General features: G+C 39.2%; 1 protein-coding gene across 1 annotated transcript in view; it reads left to right on the top strand.

The window, feature by feature from the left end:
- The window catches only part of LOC127456449 (zinc finger homeobox protein 3-like), a 37,762-nt gene extending 20,983 nt beyond the window's left edge, over positions 1-16,779 (top strand). The window contains 6 exon segments of the mRNA XM_051724954.1: positions 3,083-3,172; positions 3,293-3,414; positions 5,199-5,399; positions 7,324-7,432; positions 7,878-13,172; positions 13,344-16,779. Of these exon segments, the coding sequence (XP_051580914.1) occupies positions 3,083-3,172; positions 3,293-3,414; positions 5,199-5,399; positions 7,324-7,432; positions 7,878-13,172; positions 13,344-14,608 (7,082 nt within the window). The 3' untranslated portion in view covers positions 14,609-16,779.
- The last annotated feature ends 381 nt before the right edge of the window (positions 16,780-17,160 follow it).

Genomic DNA, 17,160 nt, shown 5'->3' with positions numbered 1-17,160 from the left:
TGGCTGGTTATTGATCTCTTTAGGAACACCAGGGCATTCCCTAATTTATAAGCAATACTGGATCAATGCTGCTGAGCATTTGTATATTGATCTCCGGGACAAGTAGGAAGTGCTGATGAAGTGTGTGTTGAGTGTGTGCCTGGAGTGTGTTAGCATGTGTGTGTGTGCATCTGATCACTTCATTACTGGCCGAAATGACCTCACCACGCTGAGTCATGGCCATCTGTTTTGTCTGAAAGGTCCGCGCTGAAAGAATCATTTACATTAATGGAAGATATTTTAAATGGCTCATGTAAATGATTACAAATTCATAGAAATTAGTTCATGTTTCACTCTTGGTGGTCAAGTTATGTGTTTGTTTGTTTGTTTGTTTGTTTGTTTGTTTGTTTTATACAATTATTAGTGCAAATTAGTGCATTAACAGTGTGTTATTTTTTTTTATTCACAATGTGAAAATATGCAACATATTTATAAACATATTTTAAAAAAAATATATATATTTTTTTGTTTTCTTAAAAAAAAAAAGTACAAAAAAAAGTACAAAAATAAATAATGTTTTTTAATTTGCAACAATATGTAGAAAAAATACAATCTGTGCAAAACATGATATGTTTGATTCTTTCAAGATTATCGGCAATTATTCTTACAGTTTTTTTTATCATACTTATAACCCAGCTGGCTAATATTACCTTATATTAATATAGACTGATATATTTAAATTTGCAACAATGCTAAATACATCACACTCAAAACCGAATACACTTGCAATGCATAAAACTGCATAAAGATTTAGTAAGTGATAATTCTTTCAGCTGGCTCAAAAGACTCTAATACTGACCCGATCGGGCCATTTTTTTAATGTTGAGCCCTTATATTATGAAACGTGCTATACAAATACAACTGGAAATGGAGAATGAATGTACAGAATTTTCACATATTAACCGTTTCCCTCGAATGCTATGGATTTATTTGTTGTTATGTACTTTTATTGTCTGTTTTTTACTTTCCATCCCTAAGCTTTGATTTTCCCCTCGAGAGATGCTTAACAATAGATTCATTTTTTGGTGAGGTTCAGGGCAGTGTGTGTGACTTTTGAGAGAATGACGGCGCAAGAAGACTCAACGGGGCGGTCGTAACTAGAGCGGATTTGACAGTTTCAGGTTATGTGTTCTGTGTTTATGGGTGTGTTGGTTTGATAGGAAATCAATAGCGTGTCTGTCAGGATAATTGGTGTTCAGATGGCCCCTCTTCCTCTCTCTCTCACCCTCTGTCATAATCACCTTCTCAAAGAACCAGCAGAAGATACCTCAGCCTGCCTTTGATTGGTCTGTTATGACAACCCTCATGCATTTTTTTTTGTTTCCCCCTTTCACTAATACAACCCCCCCCCCCAAACACCCAAATCAACTCCGTTCCTCTTTACCCTTCCCCCACGTAGAAGAACAATTACTCTGCTAAGAAAGCAGAAAGGCAGAGAGAGAAGAGGATGAAAAGAGGGAGAGGGAGGGGTTGAATGGGGTATCTGGTTTAGTGTGTCCCGAGGCTGTGTGTTTTGTACCTACGAAGCTCAACCAAAGCTTTTAGATGCTGCAAAAGAACAATAAGAGCATCATTGCGCCACCTTTGAATGTTAAATATCTTTGATTTTTAGAGGACTTCGGGGTTCATAGGGAAAATTAGATAAATAGTAGCCAAAAAAAACAAAAAAAAAAACAAAGTGAAAATGACTGTCAAATATTGTCAATAAATCTCATCATATACAGGGGCTTTCAAGAGTCTTGAGTCCACACTGAAAATCTGAAATTCAATATCGCTAATAGAATCAAAACTAAACTGGAAATAAATAAATAGAGGTACCAAGCATCCCTTGTCTGTCCGGAAATGGCCACAAGTTCAGAAAGAGGTCTGCTGAAACACTCTCCTCTAACAAAAATACTAAAATGTACCATGGTATAACCATGTTTTTGGACATGGTGCAATGGTAATCATGTGTAGTTTTGAACATATGCTTTAATATATACAGTGAGGTCCCAAAAGAACACATTGAAAAAATCTGATATTTAAACTGAAATGGAAATAAACAAAAACTTGTTGCACTTAGAAAACTTTATTTTATTTTATTTTATAATTATTGCATAAAATGAACAAGTAATATTTAAGATTCCGCTCTTTTTTTTTTTTTTGGTCACTAATCAAGTATGCCAATTTGTGTCAGAAATTTTGAAATGCAAATTACATTTTAAAATGCAACTTTCACTCATTGTTATGCTGATAATATAATTTATAATGAAAGACTGTATTAAATTATTAAAATGCAAAACAGAAGCATTTTCGCAAGTGTACTTTTGAAAGCCAGTGTGTGTTTTGGCTATGCACTGTCAATGCAATTTTAAGGAATCGCTTTAAAAAAATGCCGTACAACAGACACAAACTGAGCACAATGCGGAGGCCTATTGTATAAAGATCATTTTTAAAGCCTGTCATGGCAGCATTGTTCCTCAATTTGTGCTTTGAAATGGACTCTTTGTGCATGACCCCCCTGACCTCTGCTGCATTATCTCTCCTGTGACTTTTCAAATCCCCACAGGTCAAATGAAGCTCTTCTGATGATGCTAACTCAAGCTCATCCTCCTTTATATCTTTCCATCTCATTTCCCTCTATCTCATGTCTCTTTTCAGTGTTTTACTGTAGAGGAGTAATATATTTTACATTTTTGTGAATTTATAGGAGATTTAGGAGGTTTATATAAAACTAGCCACTGTATTGTTTTGCAGTGTTTTTGTGTTCTTGTGATTGAGCAGCCTGGTTTGGTCTTTCCAAGCTGGTGCAGACTGACCCCTATAGGTTAGAAAATAGTCCTGCACTTAACCTGGTGCATAAAGGCTCATGCACACAAGATATTTTTTGCAGTGAGCAATGGCCTTAATAATGTAACCAAATATTCAAGATCTAACCCATTTCGATTGACCACTAAACTGAATATTGGGAAGTATACTGTACGTCCCCCTCAATGTCTGTGGTGGCTACAGCCCTGTTCTGAAATAACAAATATCTGATTTAGATGTTTTTCTTCTTTTCAAGAAGATCATAATGGTATGGAGTCATCCACGGAGATTACGGCTAACCTGGAAGACAGAAATAAACACGAAGATAGAACGGAGAATAAAACAGGTCCTGGTTTGACACATAAAACATTTTAAAAAAGAAAACATTTCTACTACAATAAGCAAGTGTTCCAGGAAATAATGTGTGCCTTTGAATTATCTCTGCGTTTGCATCTTTTACTCACAGAAGCATTCATTCAGATGGAGGTGGAGCAAAACGAGTCTTCCTCCAGTCCCAAGCATCCCTCGTCTGGATATAGCGAGCCAGATGAGCCGTCTCCCTGCAAACGGACTCGAGTACAGGATGAGGTAGGCTGAAACATTTTCCACTAACAAAAAAGTACCAAAATGTGCCATGGTATTACCATGTTTGTTTGGATATGGTGCCATTATACCATGCTGTTTTGGACATACAGTATGTCATATAAATAAAGTGGGGTCCTCAAAAAAACCCACATATTTAAATCTGGAAGTAAACAAAAATGGCTGAAAGATGCATTCTTTCTAGGTCAGTATTCAAATAAGCATAGTTTTGACAATTATTATGTTAAAGGAATATTCCGGGTTCAATACAAGTTCATCTTAATCGACAGCATTTGTGGAATAATGTTGATTACCACAAAAAAAAATTTAGACCCAAATTTTCTTTGAAAAAAAGCAAAAATTGAGATTACAGTGAGACACTTACAATGGAAGTGAATGGGGCCTATTTTTGGAGGGTTTAAAGACAGAAATGTGATGATTATAATTTTATAAAAGCACTTATATTTATTCTCCTGTTAAAACTCATCTGTTATTTGAGCTGTAAAGTTGTTTAAATCGTCATTTTACAGTCATTTTAGGGTTTTATGGTTTGCTGACATTACATCAAGTTGTAAAATTGGCTATACATTTAAAAGAAAAGGTTAGTAAGTGTTTTTATCATACTAAAAACATGTTATCACACATATTGTTTATGTTTTGTGGCTATACTTTTGAAACAGTGAGTATTTTAATGTTTACGGACTGGCCCCCATTCACTTCCATTGTAAGTGCCTCACTGTAACCCAGATTTTTGCATTTTTTAAAGAAAATACATTTTTGTGGTAATCAATTTTATGCCACAACTGCTGTCGATTGAGCTTAACATGTTTTAAACCTGGAATATTCCTTTAACTCTTAAATGTCAGATCTTCTTGCTTTCATTGAAACACATAAAGATGCTTTTTGTAACATTCTTTAATCATGCTGGATAATATGTCATGAGGTTTTGCACAAATTTGTGGAGTTGACGAGCATGCCAGCTTGAGTGTATGCTGTCGTTGAATCTAAATAGGACAAACTAAATACAAGGAAATTCTGAAATGTACGGTATGTTTTATTTTATGTAACTTTTCACTCAAATCATGATGCTAATAATGTAATTTGTAACAGTAAAAACATGTGAATAGAAGCATTTCTACTGATCTCAGTCTTTTGGATGCCACTCTTTGAACTACCATGTAATACTAACGTACATGAATATGATAATCATTCAATATCATGTGCATAGGGGGTCTGGGTAGCTCAGCGAGTATTGATGATGACTGCCACCCCTGGAGTCGCGAGTTCGAATCCAGGGTGTGCTGAGTGACTCCAGCCAGGTCTCCTAAGCAACCAAATTGGCCCGGTTGCTAGGGAGGGTAGAGTCACATGGGGTAACCTCCTCGTGGTCGCGATTAGTGGTTCTCACTCTCAGTGGGGTGTGTGGTAAGTTGTGCGTGGATCGCAGAGAGTAGCATGAGTCTCCACATGCTGTGAGTCTCTGCGGTGTCATTCACAACGAACCACGTGATAAGATGCGCAGATTGACTGTCTCAGAAGCGGAGGCAACAAAGACTTGTCCTCCGCCACCCGGATTGAGGTGAGTAACCGCGCCACCACGAGGACCTACTAAGTAGTGGGAAATGGGCATTCCAAATTGGGAGAAAAAGGGGATAAAATAAATAAATAAAAATATCATGGCATTTATCAAAGAATCATCTAATACCAAGTAAACTAAAACTAAACCGTGAAATGAAGCAGTTCTTTATGTAACCTCTGTTAGTAAGTATCTCTATTTATCTCTCTTTCAGATGCGGCAGTGTCCATTCTGTCGGTTCCGTCATTCTGATATTGAGCGTTTAAGGAATCACGTGATGAATCAGCATGCAGTTCAGCCTGCTCTCCGCTGCCCACTGTGCCAGGACACATTACACAGTGTTGCCCTCTTGCGTACCCACCTCACAAATCTGCACAGTGTAACTGCAGACTGCACTCAGAAACTCATCAACACGGTGAGCACAAACAGAGACACATATGCTATGTGTGTGTCAGGGAGATTTCAGTGCATATGGATATAGTGTGAAATGTTTTATTGGTGCTTTTATAATGAATGAATTGAACCAGGTAATGTAGGCAATCTGCAAACATCCATTTCAGTCACTATTGTACAATTATACTATTGGTAGATTTATCAGCCAGGCAGATAAATGGCTGATATTTGGCTATATTGAGATGATCTGCAGTAGCCGATAACTTTGCCCACTTGGCCGATTAACTGAAATAGTTTCACCTCAGTGTCAGGTATAAAATGTACCAATAGCCTTGTCAATAGATAGTGCACAGATTCTGTTTACAAATATTATTTAGTGATTTTGAGTAAATACACTGCAAAAAAAAAAAAAATCTTAAATATTTTTGTCTTGTTTTCCAGTACAAAATTAAACATTAATTTATTTGAGAAGCAAAATAGTGTCAGATAATATGACTTGTTTTCAGAGACTGTATCTTGAATGATGTCTTTTGGGGGGTATTTTTATAACCTATTGGTAATTAGTTTTTTTTTATTTTTTATTTAATCCTTTTTTTGATCTGGACATATTCTTGTGCAATTTTGCTTGTCATAAATTTCAATTAATTTATCTTGTTTTAAAATATTAAGATGTTTTTACTGGAAAACAAAAATGCTGATTTACTTAGAATTTCCCTAATATTTTTAAAACAATATAAATTTAGTAAAATTTAAGAGTAGCAAAATTATTTTCCCAGTGTATAGTGTAAAACAAGTGTTACACATTTAAATTAAGTAATGTTACCCAATAACTTATTTGCTATCATTTTATTATGTATTTGTCAGCATTATATTGACCACCATGCTTTCTTGATACTACCAGCGGTCTTTGATGTAAAAATTATCTTTATGCTAGAATTGTGTTCAGCTCATGTGTGTGTATACGGAGGGGTGTTTGCTCCTCGGTGACTCCAGCAAGCCCAGATTGGCTGTCTTGTTCTCGGAGACGAGTAAAGACATTGAGTGGGGGGATGGGGAGGTAGCTGCGGCAGATCCAATGAATATTAAAATTAGCTTTTTTATGTGCAGAATATAAATTGATACTAATGCACCCTGAGCTTGTTTGAACCCAAAGCAGACATGCCTCACTGTCTCTGAAAGGTTGGACATTTTTGCCAATTCAGTCGGCTTGTGCTCAGCACTTTTGTTTGTGCAAAAAGGCTTTTCTGTATATCTTTCCATTCATGCGTTCTCCCCTCTTCTATCAGTCTTGGTTTTCCTTGCCCTCTATCATACCATCTTTCTTTGACTTCCTCTCCCCTCTCCCCAGCTGAACTGAAATACAGTAATGAAAATAATTGTGCTTCATTAGTTTTGAGCTAGCGCTAGGTGATTTTCGTTATGAAGCGTGCCTGGTAATTATGTTCTAAATTAAATGTGACCTTGAGAGGACTCATGTGCTTGCCTCCTGTCCCTTTAATGCAGCACTTTCCTGAAATGGTGTGCTTTGTGATGTAAATAGCTGCCATTTTGTTTGGTTGCGCTCCCTCCCATTCCCTCTTATAGTTGCATTGATTTACACATTTTAAAGTTGAGTGGTTACAGAAGGAGAGAAGCTGAGGAAGATTAATAAAGTGGCTTTTTTACATTTAAAGTTGGCTAATTGTGTTGTAACGGACCAAAGAGGCCTTTGCATTCATACTTAACCTTTGAACTCCTTTAAGTGTTGGTTCATGAGCATGGTTCCATTTTGCCATCTGAAGTTAAGGGTCTATCATTAATGCACACATGTAGCGAGAGCACGGCATAAAGACCAATCATTATACAGATAACAATCAAATGACTTAATAATGAGATTTTGTGGATTAATTAATTCACAAAATGGATTAATCAAACCTATTATGATTTCTTTTTTCCCTTGTGATCAGGTGATTGCTTCTGACGTGCTGCCAGAGAAGATGTTTTTACCAGTGCAAAACTCAGATACCCAGCAGACAATGACTGGTCAAAACGGCAATGAAAAAAAGAGACTAGACGGTAAGTATAAATATCACCTAATTTTTTCTAATTTTAATATTGGTAAAGATTGTGTATAGTGCTTTATTTGTTATAATTTTAAATAGGGTGACTACTAATATTTCTGGCAAAATAATTAGTTCAGATAAAATGTATAATTTATACATTTATAAAAAAATTGTAGTTAAAGGGAATTTTCACCAAAATTCAAGAAAACCTTGTCATCATTTACTCATGATCATGTTGTTTCAAACATGAAACACAAAAGGAGATGTTAGGCAAAATGTTAGCCTCAGTCACGATTCACATTTATTGCATCTTTCTCCATACAATGAAAATTAATGGTGACTGACGCTCTTATATCTCCATTTGTGTTCCATGGAAGATAGACATTGTAATTTTTGGTGAACTATCCCTACTGCTTCATTATATATTCACAGCAATCCTTTTTTTGTTTGTTCTATAGAAATGTCAATAGATGCTGAACCTGAGAGAGGTTCTACACCTCAGGAAACTGCAAAAATCCATAAGCAGCCCTCAGAAGATGTAGAATCGACCAAGGAGAACATTGTTGCTTTTCCTTGCTGGCAGAAAGGCTGTAATAAAGTCTTTACATCTTCAAGTGCACTCCAGGCACACTTCAACCAGTTCCATAGCCAAAAATCTCAAACACCAATATCTGACCGACACATTTACAAGTACCGGTGCAATCAGTGCAGCCTAGCTTTCAAAACCCCAGAAAAGTTACAAATGCATTCTCAATACCACGCTATCAGAGCTGCAACAATGTGCTGCCTCTGCCAACGCAGTTTTCGTACAATGCAGGCCCTTCGGAAACACCTTGAGACAAGCCACCTGGAGCTAAGTGAGACCCAGATACAGCAGCTTTATGGTAGTTTAATGATGAATGGTGAATCTGTGGTCTCTATAGACCAAGGTTTTGAAGAGGAGGGATCACCAGAGGAAAATGGGATGAGAGATGATGAAGAATGTGATTTGGAGCAGAAACTAAGTCCTTCTGACAATGATTCAGGTTTGGATAAAGACAGTGCTGAATGTGACCTCAAACAGCCTGTTTTGCCTCTTAGAAAAGGCCCAAATATCACAATGGAGAAATTCTTGGATCCATCAAGGCCTTTCAAGTGTACTGTTTGCAAGGAGTCTTTCACCCAGAAGAATATTCTCTTGGTTCATTATAATTCAGTGTCACACTTGCACAAACTTAAACGGTCACTGCAGGAAACACCAACCGGCTTACAAGAGCCCATCAACAGTACAGACCACAAACCATTCAAATGCAGCATTTGCAATGTAGCATATAGCCAAAGTTCTACCTTAGAGATTCATATGCGTTCAGTTCTGCACCAGACCAAAGCTCGTGCATCCAAACTTGATTCATCAAACTCCAGCTCAGAATCTACTCTCCCAGGCAAAGGAGTGTCCAGCACTCTTGCAGCTCTGAAACCCACAACTTCCATGAACAACGCTGTCCTGAACCACCTACAAAACATTGAGCACAGTAGCACAAACCCAGACACTAGCTATCCTTCATCATCTGAAGTGAGGAAGAAGTTGGTTGACATGATTGATTCAGCAACCAAACAACAACAGGTGTCATTACAACAACAACCACTACAGCAACAACAGCAGTTAGTCCAGGCTCAAGCCCATCTCCAGCAAGAGCTCCAGAAAAAAGCTGCTCTTCTTCAGTCCCACTTATTCAATCCTGCACTTCTACACCCCTTTTCTATGGCAACAGAGGCTCTTCTTCCAATGCATCAGCAACAGCAATTGCTTCTTCCTTTTCTCATTCCAGGCGGAGAGTTCTGTATAAATCCAGAGTTGAACCTTAAAGGCTCTGGGCTAAACATAAGCACATCAAAGCCTACTGTAAATGTTGAGACCACTGAGTCTTCCAAAAAGGATGTCCGGACATATTTTCCTAAACAGAAACAAAATGGAGACCAAACCCATACTGATAATCAGACTCCCTATAAGGACATTGCAGAGAATTGTGCCATTAATGAACAGAATCTGACCAGTGATCTACAGTGTGAGAAGGGCACAGATGGCCAGAACAGTAATGAAGAATCCAAGGAGAGGGATGATCTGGTCACCAATGAACAAATAGATTATCCAAAAGCTCAAGAACAGGAAGACTTAAACAAAGAGGTGTCAGTCAGTAGAAAGATTTTGGATGCGTTTCTTCCACCCAGAATAGCCCATGATGCACCCGGGAATGCTTCAAAGGCTTTGCTTGAAAACATTGGGTTTGAGTTAGTCATGCAGTTCAATGAAAATAAGCAGCGATATCAGAAAACTTTTGCAGAGACATTACCAAATGTTCGGGATGTGGCTGAAACCGAAGAGGGGGATCATTCTGAGGACATGGAGAAGCTGGAGTGCGAGTCTTGCAGGAAGCTTTTTTCAAATGCACTGATACTAAAGAGCCATAAAGAGCAGATTCATCATTCCATATTCCCTATCAAGTCATTGGAGAAGTTTGCCAAAGACTACAGGGAACAATACGACAAAATATTCCCCTTGAGAACTGTAACTCCTGAGGCTTCTCCTCCTGTCTTATCCCCTTCTCCATCACCACCTGCACCTCTTCCCCCTCCAGTGCAGCAGCCACAACAACAACAACCAGTGCAACCAATTATTCCTACTTCTACACTCAGTGTTACTCCTGCTACTGTCTCCATTCCCCAAGTTAAAGCTCCATTAACTCCAGTTCCCTTATCGATGGAACTGCCACTTTTCCCCTCACTCCTGATGTCTCCCATACCTTTTCAGGCTTTGAATCCTCAGGCACCTGTCCATCTTTCCCCAGTGGAGGCCGGTCTAACACCTGATTTGACTCAACTCTATCAACAGCAGTTAACTCCAGCCATGTTACAGCAACAAAACAAAAGACCACGAACCAGAATCACGGATGACCAGCTGGGAATCCTGCGGCAGTATTTTGATATCAACAATTCCCCGAATGAGGACCAAATCCATGAGATGGCCAACAAATCTAGCTTGCCACATAAGGTCATAAAGCACTGGTTTCGGAACAATCTATTCAAAGAACGCCAGCGCAACAAGGATTCTCCATACAACTTCAGTAACCCTCCCATCACAACACTGGAAGATGTAAAGATGGATTCCAAACCACCCTCTCCTGAGCCACCAAGACAAGAGTTTTATGGTGGGAAGAGATCCTCAAGAACCAGGTTTACTGACTACCAGCTGAGAGTGCTCCAGGATTTCTTTGATGCCAATGCATACCCTAAAGATGATGAGTTTGAGCAACTCTCCAACCTCCTCAATCTCTCCACCCGTGTGATTGTAGTGTGGTTTCAAAATGCCAGACAAAAAGCTCGGAAGACCTACGAGAACCAAGGAGAGGGAGGGAAGGATGCTGAATGCAGAGACCTATCTAATGACCACTACTCTCGTACTGCCAACAACAATTTCCAGTGTAACAAATGCAACTTGGTCTTTCAGCCCATTTTTGATCTCATAAATCATCAGAAAAAGCAGTGTTACAAAGATGATGATGAAATGATGCATGACCTGAATGAAACTGAAATGGATTCTAAGCCTGAGTGTCATAGTCCAATATCTGGACCTTCATGTTTTACGCAAGCACCCTCCTGCTCAAGTCCTTCTAGTTCATCTGTGTCTAGCACACATTTTAAATCTGATTCTGAGCAATTACACACAAAAACTCTCACTGGAGATCTTCAACATACAAATGAATCATCCTCTGACCAAAAACAGACTGTTAGTACCAACTCTGAGTTTGAAGAACTAGAAAACATAATGCAGCTGCCAAAGCCACTTTGTGATGAGAACCAAAATGCAAGCACAGAGATTCCCTCTCACTCAACTCCTAAACAACAGCTTTCCTGCACATCGCAAACAAGCCCAGCTCCATCACAGAGTTCCCCAAAATTTTTTAGTCCTTTAGAGATTGCTTCATCTGAGCAGCAGAAGCCAGCCCAGGATATGAGCCCTTTCCACTGTATCCAGTGCAAATTAAGCTTCCCTTCTTTTGAACATTGGCAAGAGCACCAGCAAATGCATTTCCTTACTCAAAGCTTCTTCCACACACCCCAGTTCCTGGACCATCCTGTAGACATGCCTCTTATGCTGTTTGACCCTTCTAATCCCCTACTGGCAAGGCATCTGCTCTCAGGAACAATTTCCCAAATAGCAGCGAATCCACCCGCAGTGACCACCATTCTTGATTCAACCATTAACTCTCTGAAAAGAAAACTTGAAGAGAAGGCAGGATCTAGTTCTGTGGAAAATGACTGGGAAAATAATGGGGAGGAACCCCAACGAGACAAACGAATGAGGACCACCATAACACCAGAGCAGCTTGAGGTATTATACCAGAAATATCTTCTAGACTCCAATCCAACACGCAAGATGCTTGACCATATCTCCAACGAGGTGGGTCTTAAGAAAAGAGTGGTTCAAGTCTGGTTCCAGAACACCCGAGCTCGTGAGAGGAAAGGTCAGTTTCGGGCATTGGGTCCAACTCAAATCCATCGCCGTTGCCCATTCTGTCGAGCTCTCTTTAAGGCACAGACTGCTCTTGCTGCTCACATACGTTCACGTCACTGGCATGAGGCTAGAAATACAGGCTACAGTATGGCAATGTCTAGTATGACTCAGGATCAGGAGGGTTCTCAAATCAAACCTGATTCCTTTGATTTTGACAATTATCATCAGTTTTTTAACTTAACCGATGATCCAGATTCTCCAGCAAGTGAAAGCATGGATCTGTCCTCACATCAGCAGCGTCTGAGCCCAAAGACTATGAAGGGAGAGTGTATGGATGATTTCGAGATGCCTTCCATGTCAGTCTTCCATCAGACTTTTGAACAGAGCAAACTGAATAACTGTGAGTCTACCACAAATATGACCCATGACCATTCAACCGATGAAGGAAATGACTCGCTAGAGGGTAAACATGGCAGTACTGACCACACATCTCCCAGCACCGAAAAAGAGGCATCTTCAGAATGTGATGAGAAGATGTCTTCTGGATTGGTTAGCCCAACAATGAGCTTTAATGCTAAAGATTTTGATAATGATTTAGTCTTGGATTACAGTGAAAATTCCAGCCTGGCTGATCCAGCTTCACCAAGCCCTGGTAGCTCCAACAGCCAAGGCTTCGACAATGACAGACACAGTCATAAACGCTACCGCACTCAAATGACCAACTTGCAAGTAAAAGTGCTCAAAGCCTGCTTTAGTGACTATAAAACCCCAACAATGCTTGAGTGTGAAGCCTTGGGCAATGACATTGGACTTGCCAAGAGGGTGGTTCAGGTGTGGTTTCAGAATGCTCGCGCCAAGGAGAAAAAGGCCAAGCTTAGCCTTGCTAAGCAATTTGGTACAGAGAGTACGTCTATTGATAGACCCAAGACAGAGTGTACTCTGTGCTCAGTCAAATACTCTGGCTGCTTGTCTATTCGTGACCACGTCTTCTCCCAGCAACATCTCGCTAAAGTGAAGGAGGCCCTGGGTGGCCAGATGGAGAGGGACAAGGAATATTTGGGCTCAGTATCTGCTCGCCAACTGATGGCTAAGCAAGAGGTGGATCATCTGAAGAAGACAAGTGATGTTCTGGGGCTTAACCAAACTGCCCTACAGTATTTGAACCATTCCTCTATGTACCCAAGTCTGCAGACAAACCCCTCTGCAAGCATACCAGGTGTTAGCAACACAATGACGGCAAGTTTTTCCTCCACGAAAACAGGTATATAGATAACCTATACTTTGTTTTAAACTGATTTATTTCTTTATTTCTATATCACAAAATTATACAATGATTTATTTTAAAGTTAGTTAGTACTGGTGTTATTGATTCATATCAAAATTCTGATTTCTTCTAATCTTGAATTCTTTTGTTTTTGCATTGTTTTGGAAGGTGCCAGTGACCCTCCTGCAAAGCCACCTGTGATATCCTCTTCTGCCATATCAGCTATGGATGACAAAGATGCAGTTAGCACAAACAACTCTGTCTTGACCCCAAAGACCACACAACAACAACTTCAACTCCAGTTTCCAAAAGAAAATGACACTGAGAGTAACAGGATTCCCTTGAACAAACTTGACACTACTCCCTTGGGAAACTCTTCTTGTAACACTAAAGAGAAGCCAGACTCCTCCAGACCAGCAGTATCTACTCCCAATACTGGAAGAGAATATGCCATAGATCCAGCTCAACTACAAGCTCTTCATGCAGCAATGAAAACAGACCCAGCTGCTTTGCTACCTAACCACCTCCTGCCCTGTCTTATGCCTGGCTTTCCTCCACTCTTTTCTCCCCATATCCCTATGCCCGGTGGCCTACTGCAGCCCATGTTTGGCATGGATGGCATGTTCCCATATGGTCCAGTCTTGCCTCAGGCTCTAATGGGACTCTCCCCGGGCTCCCTTCTCCAGCAATATCAACAAAATCTTCAGGGAGCACTGATGCAACAAAGACTGCAGCTGCAGCAAAAACAGCTAGTGCCGCTACCAGGAAAACCAAAACCAAGCCAAGACACAGTCCACACAAGAGGATCTGTCTTGGATTCATCCAAACATGACAAGAAGCAAGGGCCACCCAATGGCACAGATCCCCCCTCCATGAACTCTAAGCAGCCAGAACTGGATGATAACATTCTTCTAAGCCACGGTATTGTCTCCAAAGCAGTGGATAGCGGGAAAGGCAAGAATGTTTGTGTTTATGACTGCCTTGCCTGTGAGGTGTCTCTCACTGGGCATGCAGAGCTCATGAAGCACCTGGAGTACCCTCAGCATAGACAAAGTGTGGTAGAGAGACTGAATGCCAAAGAGCATGCTTCTCCACTATTACCTCACATCAGTCCCTCATCTACCTCTCAGCCAAACCCACCAGGTGAACAGAGTTCCTCTTCAGCTGTCCAGTCTCCTTCTGCAGCCTTTATCCCTACACCAACAAATTCCGACCAGAGCACATCAGATAGATGATGTCTCCAAAGCTCTTCCCTGACTTCAGCTTCACCTGAAGCTTCCCAAAGCTCACCGTCTTCACATAATTTTCTTTCACCTTCAAACGTTACCTCAAGCCTGATAAGCCTTGCAAAGGCTTGTTATGTAAAACCAACAGACTCTGCGGATGGGTGTTGTGAGAGCAACTAGTTAGACGAGGGACAAGACCCAACATAATATATCGGAGCAATTGTTTTTATGGCTTGGCCAGTCTGATAAGAAACTTCATGAAAAAAAACAGGAGGAAAGTATTTTAAACGTCTCCACTGTAGATTAAACTTGGGGAAAGACATGACCCAGAGCTAGTTTGACAGACTGTTTTAAATGGACTGAATCCTATAGGATCCAACTTGCATTTCCAGTGCTTGTAACCAAAAACAAGTGTCAGTCGAATGTTTTTTTCCATTTAAATATGCTGGTTTTTAACTAAAACTTGAGTATATGTAAAACTGTGGGGGATCTAAAGGGTGCACAGCTAAAGACTGTTGATAAACCTAAGATGGTTTCATTATGACCTAACTAACCAAAAGTCTGTTTTTAACATATGCATTTTAACAGACACTCACAAAACACCCACACTATTTTTTGCCCTGTCAAGTTTTAAGAAATTATATTATTGGCTTAATGAAGTGATGTAATGTATTTTGATGTTGTCTTCTCTCAGGTCAACAGCTCTTGATTTTGTTCTGTTACAAGACATACCAATAGAAAATATATGAAGCCCAAAAGAAATGCGTAATTAATTAAAATGTCAAATCTTGATTTGCTTTCAAAGTCCTGAAATTGCAATTAAGCTTATTGACATTCTCTTTTTTTGTGGACACATAGTTGTCCAGACACAAAGCATATTGCAGGCTGTTGTAAATTGTGAAAAAGTATGTTTTAGCTTTTTTGTTTCTTTTCTCGAAAAACGACAAAAAAACATTCTGTGTTAATGATAGATACATGTATGAACATTTTGGTGTTGCGTAGATTGTTGAATTCAAATGACTTAATTGTATGGTAGATTTAAAACAAATTACTTGTATATTTAACTTTTGTAATGTCCCAGTCAAAGACACTTAAAGGCTGTTCAGCCATGCTCATGTTAAAACATAGCATTTACCTTTTAATGCTGTTGAAAATTGTCACTGTACAACCAACTTCCTCTCCTGCACTGAGCCAAGTTGAAAGACCCTATCTGTGTATGACTAAGACCGATGCACATGTATGAGATATTTTCTATTTTTGTTGTCTTTTAAACAGAACATTTAAATTGTGCACTTAATTTTATTTTCTTCTTTGCCTTCAATAGTGTATTTTCACTTGATAGGCAGTAGTATTTCATTCTCCTTCACTACATGGTATATTATTTCTTAACATTTCTGCACTTGCCATGAATAACAATAATAACAGTGACGATATTATGAAACAATAATAACTTACAGTATTGCTTTAAAAGAAAATCCAAAGATGAAGTAGTCTTACCATTGGTGCATACAAAGGATGAAAAAAAACAAACATTATACTTGAGAACATATTGTGAATTTTAAGGAATGGAAATCTTTTTAGATGATGGAGCCAGCTACGAGAATACTGTTTTAGCTAACTTTGAACATTTGTGACCTCATATATAAAACAACCAGAGAACCAAAAATAAAAACGAAACAGAAAGCTTACTCTGAAGATATGGGACAGCACTGTTGTGCAGCCATTGTAGTTTGTAATATATAGAGGTGGAGATCACGCAGTGTGCTTCTCTGTGTCTGGCCTTTCTTTTTGTCTGGTTATCTCTTTGGATTTCTTTTCTTATTGTTTGTTCTACTAAATGTACTGGGTCTAATTGTCGAGGAAATAGAGTGTGCTGCTAATGTAGATTTGTACTAAGATGCATGCTTGATTTTGCTGAAGCTTTAATGATGACCGTCAGTAGCCACAAAACCCCTGTCCCCATTCCAATGCAGCTCTGTCCACACATGACTGCGAAGACTGTGACTCTCCATGAACTACATGGTGTTCTTCTCTTAGCCATCCAATGTCGAAAACCAATGATGTTATATTTATACAAAGTTTGCATTCCAAATATCACATTGTCATTTCATTTGATTGTTCTTTTTTGTTGTTGTTGTTGTTGTTGTTTTCTGCTTTTAAGGGGACTGTAATGGATGCTCTCACTTCAGAGTGTGGACCTTCTGTGAGAGACAGTTTACTCTGAGTGTTCCTGGAAATGTTATTACTGTAGCGATCGCCAAATAATGTACATGTTCATGATGCACTTGTGTTTATTCATGTGACTCACTGGGCTAATGTCTCCTGTCCTCTTATAAACAAGCATTTAAAGTGAATAAAATCTGTTTCCTTTTAAAGAATTGGCATGTCTCTATTTGGTCCTCGTAACGACTGTGGAATCTCTCCAAACTGCTGTTTTTAAGGACCCTATGAAATTGCTTGACTAGTGCAATTCTTTTTACTAAGTCGACATATTTACAATTGAAACAGGATGTTCGGGCGGTCCATGGGAAGAATGCTGCATTCCATTCATAGTTCCAACTTTCCAACTTGATATTTCCAATATCTGACTATAAAGGTATTTCATTGCCCGAAGCCTGATGACGTATAAGGAATGAAAACTCCAATTTTCCCATTCGTTTAGCAGGTGTTCGACTGACAATATAGATGTCTCCTAACAACCAAATTATGGAGTATAAACAAAGTCTGTCTAGCAAGTCAGTCCACAGTCATGATAGTGC

The sequence above is a fragment of the Myxocyprinus asiaticus genome, chromosome 18 (assembly GCF_019703515.2).
Source record: "Myxocyprinus asiaticus isolate MX2 ecotype Aquarium Trade chromosome 18, UBuf_Myxa_2, whole genome shotgun sequence".
Taxonomy (NCBI): domain Eukaryota; kingdom Metazoa; phylum Chordata; class Actinopteri; order Cypriniformes; family Catostomidae; genus Myxocyprinus; species Myxocyprinus asiaticus.
Note: the sequence above shows the minus strand (reverse complement) of the source record. Positions and strands in the feature narration are given on the sequence as shown.